Source organism: Lepisma saccharinum, chromosome 1 (genome assembly GCF_977018435.1).
Source record: "Lepisma saccharinum chromosome 1, izLepSacc3.1, whole genome shotgun sequence".
NCBI classification, from domain to species: Eukaryota; Metazoa; Arthropoda; class Insecta; order Zygentoma; family Lepismatidae; genus Lepisma; species Lepisma saccharinum.
The window spans coordinates 68,807,757-68,823,683 of NC_139229.1; the positions used below are offsets into that span (position 1 = coordinate 68,807,757).

General features: G+C 36.5%; 1 protein-coding gene across 1 annotated transcript in view; it reads left to right on the top strand.

The window, feature by feature from the left end:
* Positions 1 to 15,927, top strand: part of Tnpo (transportin 1) — a 76,059-nt gene continuing 60,132 nt past the window's right edge. Inside the window, exons 1-4 of the mRNA XM_083132635.1 lie at positions 1 to 160; positions 6,147 to 6,222; positions 8,614 to 8,870; positions 9,792 to 9,925. Coding sequence (XP_082988761.1) covers positions 38 to 160; positions 6,147 to 6,222; positions 8,614 to 8,870; positions 9,792 to 9,925 — 590 coding nt within the window. The 5' untranslated portion in view covers positions 1 to 37. The remainder of the gene's footprint in view (positions 161 to 6,146; positions 6,223 to 8,613; positions 8,871 to 9,791; positions 9,926 to 15,927) is intronic.

Below are 15,927 nucleotides of genomic sequence, written 5' to 3' on the forward strand. Positions count from 1 at the left end.
TTGGCTTTTCTGCCTGCACTGCTTCCGTTGGCTAGGCATGAGAGGCCAGGCAATAATGAACATGGCGTGGCAACCGCAAGAAGAAGGATTAAGGCAAATATTGCAATTGCTAAAGGAATCACAGTCTCCAGATACAGCAACACAGAGAGCTGTGCAACAAGTATCCTTTATTTTCAAGGTTTTTTGATCCAGTGCTGTTGTGTAAATAGAATTCCGAAATCGATTGCGGAGGAGCTACTTGGGAATGCACCACGATTGACATCTTGCCAGCGAGGCGTGAATGCCTCATTAGTTAATTTGAGTGCAACAACCGATAGAAGTGTACATTTTTCACCTGACGTGAATTCCGTCTATAATTTGATGGTTTGTAACTTATCTACGGGCAAACGTGATTTTGTATACAATCGTACATGTAATGGCGGACAGACCATTTATCGTTTCATGTTAACCCAAATCTAAGTGTATTACCATGCTAAACGCACATGCTTCAGAAAGTAGTGTAGTTCTTCTTAATTTGTAATTTTGGGAGGGGTAGGTGAAACTAAGGTAACATACAGGTCTTGGTTAGATCAAGACAGTAATGTAATTATTGTAATGAACACTAATTGTAAGTTACCACATTTCAACCAAAACCTAATTTGGCTGAGTGAAAATTATTATTTGCATATTTTTATGTAGGTTTACTTACACTATATTTACTATTCTGATTAAATTTCAGTAATTACATACCCACATTGCCGAAATCAACAGGTGGCGACTACTTTTTTTTTCTTGTTCTCGTTAGATATAATGGATGATATTCAGCGAACATCTTCCCCCCACAATTCATTGTGCGAAGTAATGACATGATTCTGGCAAGCATTTCAGCACATTTTGTAAACATAGCTGATAAGCATTGCGCCTACAGTGTTTGTGGCAGTGATTGAAGCTACAAATTTAACCATTATATGCTAAATGTACTCCTAAACATTTTATTTAATCTTGTAACAATGACCAAAGAATCTAAAAAGATGTTATTTGCCTCGAGACAATACCGTATAGGTATGTAACATCTGAAAGAAATACAGGACTAGGGAGACTGTTTCTCTTGAAATTAATCAGGCCCAGTGACGTCGACACTTGAGGTAGCAATGAGTGGTGTGCCCAAAGGGAGTTGGTGAGGGTCATAATCCCCCCCCCCTTTTATGGCCCAGTGTTCCTAAAAGAAGAACGTAAACACAGGAAAAATTGCAAAGTTAGGAATGACTACAAAAAATTGTACCCGTAACTCCCACCCACTTTCGAAAATCAAAAACGATTTGATTTGACTACTGAGCCAGAGATGCCGGGTTTGAATCTCTGCTTGACAATCGGTGCTCTTTGTGTGTCCCTTCATCAATTTTATCGTATCGTATTCGCGATTAGCCAAAAATGGCGGAAAGCATAGTAAAATAAACCCAATCAATCAATCAATGATTTGATTTGATTCGCTTTTTTGATACTTTTGGTTAATCGCAAAGATGATACGACAAAATTAATGAAGGGATAAACACAAAGAACACCCATGTCCAGGTAGAGGTTCGAACCCGGAACTCCTGGTGTCGTAGCATGCTGTGGTAACCACTCCCCCACGGTTGATTGATTTGATGTTTTAAGTCCACTTTATACACAGAAAGTCTAATTGGGACTAGACGTATAGTTTAATGTGGGTTCCGAAGCACTATGTGCCTCCACCGGGTTCCGATCCGGGACCACTAGCACTCCCCCACGGAGGTCGGCCGACAACAAAGATGAGAGGAAGGTGCTAACCATTCAGATACGTGGGTATCGGTAAAGCAAACTGCATTTTTCCTGAGTAGTGATTTTCAATTAATTTTTTGAAATACCATCTTTATATATGAGTTTTCTCAAAAAATAAATTGCATTGCTTGATTCCCCTAATTTCCCCATCTCACAATCTCGTTACTGAAGGATCCGGGCTCGAGCCCTGGTCTTTGCATGAGTGTTTCTTTGCAACCACTCTTCACCCGTTTAATTTAATCAACGTTCATCATCATGGCAGAAATTAGGTAAAGCGATGGAAGAGAGAAGAAAATACAAATAATTTCCTCCCAGTGCATCTGCAGGGCACTGTGAAATCAGGAGCCTAGAATTCTCTGTTTATGATTGTCCCTCACGACTTTCATAAGCTCTTGGCTACTTATTGTGATTAAATCTATACAGCTAGAAAAAGAGATGTGGGATAAACAGGTAACAAAACATACCTTTAAACACACCTTTTTCTACTTTCTTCAATGATAGTCATTTGGCTTTTTGAGTTCTGGGATACATTTTTCATTATTTGCTGCAGGCAGAGTACAACACATAGGAACAAGAATGCACGCTTGTTATGAATTCCGGCCTGAATTGTTTTTTTGTGAGGTCCCTTCATCAGTTTCATCATATCATCGCTCATCCTCATTTTCACGATAACCAAATGTGGCAGAAAAGCGAAGTAAAATAACGTTCCAACTTCATAAATAATAAAAGTACATCCCATAATATTATACCTACATATATATTGTACAACGTGTAAAAAGTAGTGTAAATACAGAGATCATAAGTACTGCAGAAAAATTTCCCCTTAGTTTTAGAGGATTTCCAAAGGAAGTGAAGGGGATCCAATCCCCTATCTGTCCTATAGGAGATAGACTGGAAGACCTGAAACCATGGGCTTTCAACCATTGGAGGGGGGGTGAGGGGGCAAGGGAGGTAGAGGCAGACATCTTCCCTTTCCCTTCGGAAACCCGTTTCTACTTGGAACTGTGAGGCGGAAGAAGAGCAAGCTAGGTCAGCTTTGCCCTGCTGAACGCACCGAGGGACGAGAAGCGCATGAAAAAAAAGTGTTGCATATGAACTGTAGCTTCAACAATACAATAAATATTGTGATTTGAAAATAATTAGAGATTTGAGATTGATTGATCTATCTCTGCTAGACTAGCTACTCCTCAGTGCACGTCACTGATCAGGCCTATCCGATAGCGTAGCAACTAATTCTGTTCCCTTGTTAGCGAAGGATCCAAAATTTGATTCCTGGTGGAGGCACATTTTTAACTACACTAGTCCATCTGAGAATGAAGTGAATTAAAAACAAACTGTAACATTATAGTATAAGGGAAACTGATTTCTTCAAATTTACGTATAAAAATCATTTTCTGTAGCATTGCGGAAGTTCGTGAATCTAGTTTTGATCCATTTTAATGCGGAAATCTCTGTCCGACACGCTGTTTCTGCTGCTGCTATTTGCATTGTGCATGAGACTAGAACATGACGTGTCGAGTATTTTTAATTTTTTTTAACTATGCTTGCCTAACCTAACCTAACCTTACGGAAAATGGTTTTTGGGGCTAACGTCAATGGTTTGTGAGACTAACGTCAATGGTTTGCAACGTATTAGCATAATTTCAAATCCGGCACGAAAGTAGGTATTTTCCGGTGAACGAGGTTGCAACACTACATAAATCGACAAAACACTCGCACAACGCATCCTGAACCAGTATGCTATCGCCCGCCATAATGTGTTACAGAATCGAAATAACAAGTAACAGTAGGTACTCGTAAATGTAAGAAATAGACATTATCTTAGTTAAAAATGCATTATTTCACCTTAGGAAATGTTCCGCATTCCAAAATAGTACATTAGCAATGTAAAAAATATAATAGTACCAAACAAACTTTGTCTCGTGATAATGATAATTTATAGATATGTTCCGAAGTGCAAAATTGCGTACTATTTCTTTAGAGGCAGTAACATATCATTGTTACTTTTTGTATGTGTATTGAGACAGGCATAGAAGATATGCTGAAAAGTGTACACAAATATATGCATGCTGCAAATGTATCCACATTGATAAGGAACATTTCAACTTTTTGGTATGAATTTACAATACCGTAAGTATCTCCAATTGCTTTCAAATTCGGCATACTCAATAATTTTTGCCTCGTAATCAGTTAGAAATCTGCAGTTAGAAATTGGCGGTCACGTCTAGAAATTGCAAAATAACCTTGTCAATTACCACTATGATTCTCCATACACTAACATGGAAACGATATGAAGACTTCTTCCTTTCCACACAACGGTTTTGCTACCAATATTGCTCAAATGTTGTGCAGTAAGTGAGACTTGATTTGCATGTGAGAAAATTGCATCTTGCGTAAAGGTGGAAAACATGTTTACCCCACGAACCATTCACGGTAAGGTTAGGGTAGGCAAGCATGGTTAAAATTAAGGGTCATCATAAGCATATTTTTGAAATGCTAATCGTTGCAAAAAATATTTGTTTTCTTCATAAATCAAGGGTGTTTACTCCGTTTACAGATGCACTTTTTTCGACCTATTTTGCAATTTCTAGACGTGATCGCCAGATTTTAACTGCAGATTCATGATTACGAGGCCAAAATTAGTGACTTTGCCGAATTTGAAAGCAATTGAAGATGATTCCGGTATTGTAAATTCGCTCCCAACTTTTTTTTGTTAACATTATTAGATCGTAAAGCAACCACATGTGTTGCAAAGCATCAGGATGTGAAGAGTAGCATAAAATTCACATAAAGTTAGCCATAAACACAGTACTTGCCTTTCAAATACGATTCATATTTCACCCTGGATTGGAAAAATCACACCATCTTAACCACCGGCGAAACTCGATGAATGTATGATGTTCCCTCACAATTAATACATAAACAATGGCATACACACACACAATGCATTAATTCACCAAAAGGAAACTTCATTTGAAAATCTCCAATAATAGAATTAAGAATGTTAAACACCAGTCATTTTCATGCATGCAGCATTTGCTTCACATTTATGCTTGCTATCGTTTGCTGTGAATTTTGGCCAAATTTCCCACCATGCTCTGTGCCATTACAGCTTTAAAATGTTTGTTTAGTATACTTAATGTTTGTCTTATTTAGTTTCCATTGCACTCGTGTTCACAAATCTAAGGCCTCAAACTTTTTCTCTTTAAACTCTCTTGCATCTTGGTTGAAAGCATCAGCCCACTCTACTTTCATCCATTATATGGGAAACCAGCAGTTCCAAAGCATTGCATGATGGATAAATTCTCCATAGAAATGCAAGCCCCAAAGTTGCTGGATAAGCTCTGCTTTCTACAACTCTTCAGCCCAAAATCAGCACATGTCCAATTGAATGTAGACAAAGACACTGCTAGCAGAAAGCAATACATATATGTGCATTTTCTTCCTGTTGTAATGACCCCGAGTCAATTTTAGCTCACGGAACTGCGTTGTTGTGAAGTAAAGTACACCTGTTAGCTTAGCATGTTACTTTACCATGAAGCTAGAGTATGAAGGCTTTGTGCAAGTAATATAGCACCCAAGACAACATTCCGCAACAAGTCATAAATTTACGTTGTTAGGGCAGCAAAAGTACTCCAAGGTGGTACGTTTTTTATGAACGTGCGCCATACTTTGGGATCAGATATCTCGGTTATTTGTGTTTTCTGTGCTCTGGAACAATTTTATATTATGTGAAACATCAAAATCTGTCTATTAAAAAAAAAGTTCAACATAATTCTCGAGGTGATCTTTCATTTGTAATTTTTTTTTATTCCTTTGTAGTGGAAAGAACGTGCAGTGAAAGGGAGTGTTTTGTGTCGTTTGTGTTGTGAATTTACCAAAAATGAAACACAAATGTTTTGTAGTTGTGGAGATGAAGCTGTAATTGGTATATTACATCAATAAATAATTTTGAATGAGGTATATGGCCATAATGGTGGAGTGGGGGATGTACCTTATCATTGTTATTTTAAGATCTTTTGACAAATCTTACGTCCACTTTTTCTTAAGAAAACTTGGGCAATTGGTTGATATAATTTGCTCCCACCTCTAGTTTTGTGGACATGTAATGCATGTATTGTATAAAAATATCACTTAACCTTTTTCTTCTTCAGACCATGCTTCACCACTGCAGTATCGTTACTATAAGTGATCTGAGATTTTGAGTACATGGTCTGAAATTCATGCCAAAAGCAGAGAATGTAATACTAGTTATGGCTTTTTCATTGCTGTAAGATGGAAGTGCCACTAATTTGTGTATAATACCATTGTAAGGTTTTCTTTCATTTGCTGCTTTTTTTTACTGATTTTCCTTAACTTGTTGACAGAAATTGGAAGAGTTGAACAAGTTTCCAGATTTCAACAATTACTTGATATTTGTCCTTACGAAGTTAACTTCTGAAGGTAATTTCCAGTTCATTTTGTTCTTTTACATATATCTATTTCTACAGTGCATTGTGTTTGAAATTAATATAGTGAAACCTCAAAATGTTGTTATACTTTTCAGGGAACCAAGCTGGGGAAAAAATGTAAAATGAAGGAAAATTTAAAATCCGGGATCGTAAAATTGGAGTTCAACCAAATTATTCATGTTCACTCTTCAAATTAAAATTTTTCACTACTCAGAGGAAATGTTTAAGTAGTTTTTGTAAATGATATTTCCTCCTCAACCTATCTTCTTTCCAGTCATGTGCTTTTGCAGCTACTCTTAAGGAACAACAAGGTTTCTAGAGTACTTGCAATATAATACTTTCATAGGCACCTGTATAAAATTCCAACCACCAGACTACATAGATCTCTCTCTCATTTGGCTCCCTTCATGAAGGAAACAGTACCTCTCATCCTTAATCAAATCAGCATGCCCAAAATTAAATTTTTAAATATAGTCAAGCAACTGGTGTAGGACCAATTAACATGTGATGACTTGGCTGGTAACTATATATTGAATTTGAGACTTAACCTCTCTTTACTTTACCAATTCTTTAAAATAAAGGTGATTGATTTTAGTTGTCTTGTATTTTCATCATTATAACTGTTGATATGGTGCAATGCTTTGAACAATGTGATTTTTATTACTGTTAAATAGTACAAATAGTCAGTCTGCCAAAATACATAATCTTATCTGGTGCCCCAAAATTGTGTGTTTCGGGGGGGGGGGGGGTGTACAATTCTTTAATTTAGGATCTTTTGTAGGCTAAGTCTTGTAATAATCAAGTGTGCCTTTAGCTAGTTCCTCTCTCTCTCAAAGAGTCTAATCAAATTTTTAACTCTAGAACAATTTTTTTTTTGTCAAACAATTTTATGCGAGACTGCATGATTTTAGGTACCTAACAATGCAACCTGTCTGAATTTTTCTGTTAATTTTGGAACCACAATGACTCACCAAAATTTCATGTAAATATTTTAATTCTTCTAGTAAGTGTGACAACCTGGTCATTTGTCCAAAAAAAAAAAAAATTAAGAAGAAAACTTTCTAGTATAAACAGGTTCTCGTGTGTGTGTGTGTGTGTGTTTCTTACACACTAGTATCTTTGTAAATCAGGCATCCCATACTGAGCGAGCACACAGTGCCAGCTGATATTTCTGCTATATCCAATTACTCTGAGATTATTGCAAAATGCATCAATAATTTTAATTATTTCTGCTCCAATAATGTACTGCAAGAGTGTATTGTCTGATTAAAGGCAGGTGTTATAATAACAGTTTGTTATAGCAGTTTATGTTGCATGCATGATGATATCAAACCTTGAATAACAAGACAGAACTAAGAAAGCCCAGTTTAGACATGGACTTAACTTTTTAGTTAGTCAAGCTTTCACCACATTGTGTGGACCTAACTAAAAAAAAGCAAGTGCATGGCTAAACTGGACTTTAGTTATTATATGAAATTATGCCATGTGGTGCAAGTTATCCCTCAACAAAACAATGTTTTTCCTTAATTTTTATTTTTTTGTAACCACCTGTTATGTTCATCAAGAGTTGTAAAAGTAGAAGTGACAGTAGGCAGCCACATAATAGACAACTGGTACATTTTCAATTGCTCTTTTTAATCAGTGTACGTTTAGAAGTAATAGGTGCTTGTTGAAAGTTGATGAACAAACTTTCATTGGGTATTCAAGATTTGTTAATCATATTTTTGAAGCCACATTTGTAGAGAATCTTATATTTTAAATCAAAAGTCTTGTGAGATCGCTATTCTCATCCGTAGCTTATTATGTGTTTTGAAGTTTTAAGTGCTAATTCTAAGCAAATTGAAATTCCTACAATGGCCAAGTATTGGTCTAAGAAATATTTGATTCAAAATGGCAGCAATTTATTCTAGTTACCGTATTTCATCTCGTAATTGTCGCACCACACCATTTTTTTAATCCAGAAATTGGTTTTTAACGTTCCATCACGTGGCAGAAAACGAAACCAATGATAGCTACATGCAAGATTAAATTTTGTAAGTCCATACTTTGCAACACTAGAGAATTTTCTCAAGTGTAATATTTCTTCTATAATGCACAAACCCTTATTTTCAAACCAGAAAAATGTTCGCTAAACTGTCACAAAGAAAGGATGTGCGTCGATTTGACTGTTCAATTAACACAAATGTTCCTTGTGTCATAATCTTGACCCCTAAACAGTTTACCTAATAAGTGATTTTAAATAAGAGCCTCCATAATGGTTGGGCCCCACTTTTTTTTTACCAAAAAGAATTGACATAAAATATGTGACAGTTATAAAGTAAAATGTAGTTTGTAAGTTGTAGTAAGGTTACTTAGACTAATTTGTCCTTTATTTTTCTAACAGATGAACCAACAAGATCGCTCAGTGGCCTTATTTTGAAAAATAACGTGAAGGCTCATTTTCATAAGTTTCTCCCCGAAGTGACAGAGTTTATAAAGCAGGAATGCCTGGCAGCAGTTGGGGATCCTTCCCCTCTGATCCGTGCTACCGTTGGGATCCTCATCACTACCATTGCTTCCAAAGGAGAGTTGACGACATGGCCGGACTTGCTACCCACCCTGTGTAACATGCTTGATTCACAGGACTATAATGTGTGCGAGGTAAGGTTTAGTTATACAATTACAGTTTTTGTTTGAAATAAGGCTGTGGTTCTGATTGGGCATTGTTTATGTTATTAGGTTAGGCAGGTCAGGTTTGCTACTTTTCTGTTATTACTCTAATTAAAATCGTGCATGTCTACAGTGTGTTTCAAAACTTGTGCAACCCTTACTATGAGTGAACATAACATAAAAACTGAAAGAAATGTTCACACTGGGTTTTTAGCATATTGGGGACATTCCCGAAAAGTGGTCCTGTTCCATGTAAATATCAAAATTAATTAATCTGAAAATTATTAGTGTTTTTAATTCCATAGAGAATTTAATGTTTGAAAATTCATATAATTTGCATATTTCACCAAAAAAGAATTACATCTGTAGCCTATATGCTTCAGACAATGTAACAGTAAATGTAACCTTGCTACATTTTTAAAGCTTCACACACCACACTTCTGTTAATTCTTTTCTTGCATTTAGGCTATGTTGTCATACTGAAGTTTTCACCATTTGTTAGCAGAAACCACAAAATACTTCATAATTCTATGAAGTCAGTTCATTGTGAATATCTTAATCCAATCTCATGTCTAGAACTGTACATTCTGTGTGTGAAATGTCACACGTAACTCTGGCCCCTCCTCTTCTTTCCAGTTAAAATTATTTGAAATACCTCCTGGGAAATACCTTTTTGAGACAGCAACTGCATTCAAGATATCAACTCGTATACTTGTCCCATATGTTTAGGCTAAGTTATGTTCATAGTTTTACAGTATATTATCCATTTTGCAACTCTTGCATAACAACATTGTGTAGCGTGTTTTTATAGTTAGAACTTAAGAGGAGCGTCTTTGGTTCCTTTGTGAATTTTGCAGTCTAAATTTGCAAGTGATTGACTGTAGTTATATCCACTTATTTTTGTTTTACCAGGGGTCATTTGGTGCATTGCAAAAGATATGTGAGGATTCGGCAGAATTGTTGGACAGTGATGCCTTGAATAGGCCTCTCAATATTTTAATACCCAAGTTCCTACAGTTTTTTCGGCACAGTAGTCCCAAAATTAGGTAAGTGGAATTATCCTTAAGTATTGCATGTATGTACTTAACCTTTAGCGTCCAGATAGTCAATTTTGGAACCACACCTGTATTTCCGTTGAGGACAGGTGGTCGATATTTTGACCAGCATCGCACGTCAGCAATTAACGCAACATTTCTTGAAAACTGCACACGATATTTCAGTTCCGTCTTTCTTTCATCTTTAGTATACATAAGAAGGTATGACATACTCGAATTACAAAACAATATATCCATTGTTACTATTATTAAGAAGCGAAGTTTGAAAAGGTCCTTATTTACTCTTCATTACCCCTGTATTATGGGATAGATCTATAAAATTGTCTTCAGTGTCAATTGAGCCGACGCTAGAAGCAAAATTCCGGAAATTGTCCCAAGGCTGGCAACACTGCTCATTTATATAATAATTTTATTTTTTTACTCTTAGAAGTATCAATCTGATTTCAACTAAACTTTACACGGTAGTAGGAATGTACCACCGCTACATACATGGGTCCATGCCAAACCATCCAATGGTGGTTGCATGACCATTTTAGAAAATGTTCATCTTTATGAAAAACTAAATATGCTGACCAAGGCAGTAATTTATTTTATTAAAAACATAAACTAACGTAACGTTTCAACCTTCTAGCAAGGTCTTCTTCAGACTCTGTATCAAGTACAAAAGTAACCAGATACAACAAGAAGGGTAATATATATACACAAACATTACTCCCTCCAGACTATTTAGAAAGTTGTTTGGAACTTTCTAGCAGATGACTTTCACTTTCCAACTTTACTTTCACCTAAAAGGCTAAACACAATTACTTCCATATAGAATGTGGTTGGACTTTTTAATCTCACGCTCTTTTCCCTTCATTTTTCTTCCTTCTCCTCTCCTCTTTTCCTCTTGTCCTTTCCACTCTTTCCAACATCTTCTTCCATTCTTTGTTTAACTTCAGTCCCCCATTCCAGTTCATTGTGTCTTCTTCGCCTTTCTTCTCTATTTCCTTGGCTTCCTTCCATTTTCTCACTAGCATTCTCTTCTCCCTTCCTATTTGCTTAGCCTCATCCCACTCTATGTCATGTCCTGTTTCTCTCGTGTGTTTAAATATTGCATTTCTCTCTCTCTTAAGTCGTACATCATCCCTATGTTGTTTCAACCTGTCTTTCAGCCTTTTTTTCGTTTCTCCTATGTACACACTCTGACATTCTTTACATTTTACTTCGTAGATAATCCCTTCTTCTTCCTCTTCTCTGTTTTCCTTTTTCTTGTTAGCATTCCTCGCTATTCCTAAGATGCTTCTCCCTCCCTTCCTGTAAGTTTTAATTCCTGCTTTCCTAAGCACTTTGCATATCTTTTCTGTGGTCTTCCCCATACTCCTTATTCCAAACCTTCTCTCCTCTTTGTCTTTCTCTGCCAGTTCTCCCCTGCCCGTTTTCTTACTTCTTCTGTTTATGTCCAGTCTATCCTGCTTCTCATAGCCATTCTTTTCCAGCTGTTTCCATAGGCTATTTATTTTGCCTTCTTTTTCACATTCTTTCATGCATATTTTCTTGATTCTGTCCTCCATATTCTTTATAAAATTTATTTTTGTCACCTCACTTACATCACTTCTTTTGTGGCAGAATACCCCTGCTGCACACTTCTTCTGATGCCAAGCGGTTTCAATTTCTTGTCCTCTTTTCCTTTTCATCAATATATCTAGATAGCTTAACTTGTCTTCTTCTTCTATTTCAAGTTCCAATAATATCCCTCTTTCTTCATCTTGAATTTCTTTGGCAAAAATGTCAAGCTGCCTCTTCGTTCCCTTCCATATGCCAAAACAGTCGTCCACATATCTGCAAAACAGAATCATTTTGTCACCTCCCTTTTCTATCACTTTCTTTTCCCATTCATTCATAACCAATTCAGCCAATGCTGGGCTTAGACTGGAACCTATATTTAGTCCTTCACTCATTAACATTATTTTATCTCCCATTATACTGTAACCGTTATTCCAAATGGTTTCCAGCGCCTTCACTACCCTTTCACTATCCCATTCTCCTATAATTTCTTGTCCCATTCTCTTTTTAATAATGTCCAAAACGTGTCCCCTCTTGATGCTCGGGAACATACTTTTCACGTCTAAGCTAAACATTGTCGTCTTCATCTCATTTAACTTAAGTCCTTTTATGAGGTCTACTACTTGTTCACTGTTCTTAACTGCTCTGCTTTCTTGCTGTGTTACTAACACGTCAATAACTTTCTTTAATTTCTTTTCTAAGGGTTCCAAAATATTGTTTCTGCAGTTCATTACTGGTCTTAACTTTATCTCCTCTTTGTGTATCTTTGGAAAGCCTTTCAAACTTGGTAGTCTTCCTGTCTCCTTTATGCATTTCTTGAATCCACTCCTCCTACAGTCTTTAATGATTCTTTCTTTTATAGTTTGTTCTTCACCTGTTCCACAAATCTCCTCATATCCATTTTCTTTTAGGTCTTCAAACTTCCTCTCGTACCATTCTCTTTCCATCACCACAATTGCTCCACCTTTATCTGCCTGCTCTATCACCACATCATTTCTTGTTTTGATTTTCTTCATCCCTTCCCTTTCTTTTTGACTCAAATTATCTACTTTTCCTTGTTTTCCCATTTCTTTCTTCAGTATGGCTGCTGTTCTTCTTCTAATCTTGTCTCTTTCTGGTTCTTCTTTTATATGGAGCACTGCTTCTTCAATGTCAGCAGTTAAGAACAGTGAACAAGTAGTAGACCTCATAAAAGGACTTAAGTTAAATGAGATGAAGACGACAATGTTTAGCTTAGACGTGAAAAGTATGTTCCCGAGCATCAAGAGGGGACACGTTTTGGACATTATTAAAAAGAGAATGGGACAAGAAATTATAGGAGAATGGGATAGTGAAAGGGTAGTGAAGGCGCTGGAAACCATTTGGAATAACGGTTACAGTATAATGGGAGATAAAATAATGTTAATGAGTGAAGGACTAAATATAGGTTCCAGTCTAAGCCCAGCATTGGCTGAATTGGTTATGAATGAATGGGAAAAGAAAGTGATAGAAAAGGGAGGTGACAAAATGATTCTGTTTTGCAGATATGTGGACGACTGTTTTGGCATATGGAAGGGAACGAAGAGGCAGCTTGACATTTTTGCCAAAGAAATTCAAGATGAAGAAAGAGGGATATTATTGGAACTTGAAATAGAAGAAGAAGACAAGTTAAGCTATCTAGATATATTGATGAAAAGGAAAAGAGGACAAGAAATTGAAACCGCTTGGCATCAGAAGAAGTGTGCAGCAGGGGTATTCTGCCACAAAAGAAGTGATGTAAGTGAGGTGACAAAAATAAATTTTATAAAGAATATGGAGGACAGAATCAAGAAAATATGCATGAAAGAATGTGAAAAAGAAGGCAAAATAAATAGCCTATGGAAACAGCTGGAAAAGAATGGCTATGAGAAGCAGGATAGACTGGACATAAACAGAAGAAGTAAGAAAACGGGCAGGGGAGAACTGGCAGAGAAAGACAAAGAGGAGAGAAGGTTTGGAATAAGGAGTATGGGGAAGACCACAGAAAAGATATGCAAAGTGCTTAGGAAAGCAGGAATTAAAACTTACAGGAAGGGAGGGAGAAGCATCTTAGGAATAGCGAGGAATGCTAACAAGAAAAAGGAAAACAGAGAAGAGGAAGAAGAAGGGATTATCTACGAAGTAAAATGTAAAGAATGTCAGAGTGTGTACATAGGAGAAACGAAAAAAAGGCTGAAAGACAGGTTGAAACAACATAGGGATGATGTACGACTTAAGAGAGAGAGAAATGCAATATTTAAACACACGAGAGAAACAGGACATGACATAGAGTGGGATGAGGCTAAGCAAATAGGAAGGGAGAAGAGAATGCTAGTGAGAAAATGGAAGGAAGCCAAGGAAATAGAGAAGAAAGGCGAAGAAGACACAATGAACTGGAATGGGGGACTGAAGTTAAACAAAGAATGGAAGAAGATGTTGGAAAGAGTGGAAAGGACAAGAGGAAAAGAGGAGAGGAGAAGGAAGAAAAATGAAGGGAAAAGAGCGTGAGATTAAAAAGTCCAACCACATTCTATATGGAAGTAATTGTGTTTAGCCTTTTAGGTGAAAGTAAAGTTGGAAAGTGAAAGTCATCTGCTAGAAAGTTCCAAACAACTTTCTAAATAGTCTGGAGGGAGTAATGTTTGTGTATATATATTACCCTTCTTGTTGTATCTGGTTACTTTTGTACTTGATACAGAGTCTGAAGAAGACCTTGCTAGAAGGTTGAAACGTTACGTTAGTTTATGTTTTTAATAAAATAAATTACTGCCTTGGTCAGCATATTTAGTTTTTCATAATCATGGAAACAAGGCTTAATGGAGTTATAATTGGACATTTTCCAAGGCTGATGAGGAAAATTAACAACTGGAAAGACTTGAAGAGGAAAGAAATACACAAAGACGAACAAGGGAAGTTTCTGAGAAAATGTTTGGAGAGAGGCACAGCGCCTAAAGGATTAAAAATAAGTAAGAAGGGAGTGGTTTGCAACACCAGGAGATGGAGGATATTGGTTCAGAAAATGGAAAAAGAACTGATATGGAATGAAATAAGGGCAAGAAGAAAGGAGATAAAGATAATAAAGGAGAACCTGACAAGAATTGAAAAAGCTATTGAAGATGGTCTCACCATTTTTACGAGAGAATATACATTTCATGAAATGAAAATCTGGCAGGAGAAATTTAGAGAGAAAATGAAAATAAAATTGAAGAAGAAAGGAGAGGGACTAGGATGGAAAGAAGAAAGAGGAGAAGAGGAAGAAGAAGAGGATACCAGAAGAAGAGTTGTGGTAATAGGGAATGTAGATCTAACAAAAGAAGAGGAATCTTTTTTAAAACTAGGCAGAGGTTTCAAAGTTAAAGAAAGAAATGTAGATTATGAGGAAGTTATATATGACATTGAAGAAGCAGTGCTCCATATAAAAGAAGAACCAGAAAGAGACAAGATTAGAAGAAGAACAGCAGCCATACTGAAGAAAGAAATGGGAAAACAAGGAAAAGTAGATAATTTGAGTCAAAAAGAAAGGGAAGGGATGAAGAAAATCAAAACAAGAAATGATGTGGTGATAGAGCAGGCAGATAAAGGTGGAGCAATTGTGGTGATGGAAAGAGAATGGTACGAGAGGAAGTTTGAAGACCTAAAAGAAAATGGATATGAGGAGATTTGTGGAACAGGTGAAGAACAAACTATAAAAGAAAGAATCATTAAAGACTGTAGGAGGAGTGGATTCAAGAAATGCATAAAGGAGACAGGAAGACTACCAAGTTTGAAAGGCTTTCCAAAGATACACAAAGAGGAGATAAAGTTAAGACCAGTAATGAACTGCAGAAACAATATTTTGGAACCCTTAGAAAAGAAATTAAAGAAAGTTATTGACGTGTTAGTAACACAGCAAGAAAGCAGAGCAGTTAAGAACAGTGAACAAGTAGTAGACCTCATAAAAGGACTTAAGTTAAATGAGATGAAGACGACAATGTTTAGCTTAGACGTGAAAAGTATGTTCCCGAGCATCAAGAGGGGACACGTTTTGGACATTATTAAAAAGAGAATGGGACAAGAAATTATAGGAGAATGGGATAGTGAAAGGGTAGTGAAGGCGCTGGAAACCATTTGGAATAACGGTTACAGTATAATGGGAGATAAAATAATGTTAATGAGTGAAGGACTAAATATAGGTTCCAGTCTAAGCCCAGCATTGGCTGAATTGGTTATGAATGAATGGGAAAAGAAAGTGATAGAAAAGGGAGGTGACAAAATGATTCTGTTTTGCAGATATGTGGACGACTGTTTTGGCATATGGAAGGGAACGAAGAGGCAGCTTGACATTTTTGCCAAAGAAATTCAAGATGAAGAAAGAGGGATATTATTGGAACTTGAAATAGAAGAAGAAGACAAGTTAAGCTATCTAGATATATTGATGAAAAGGAAAAGAGGACAAGAAATTGAAACCGCTT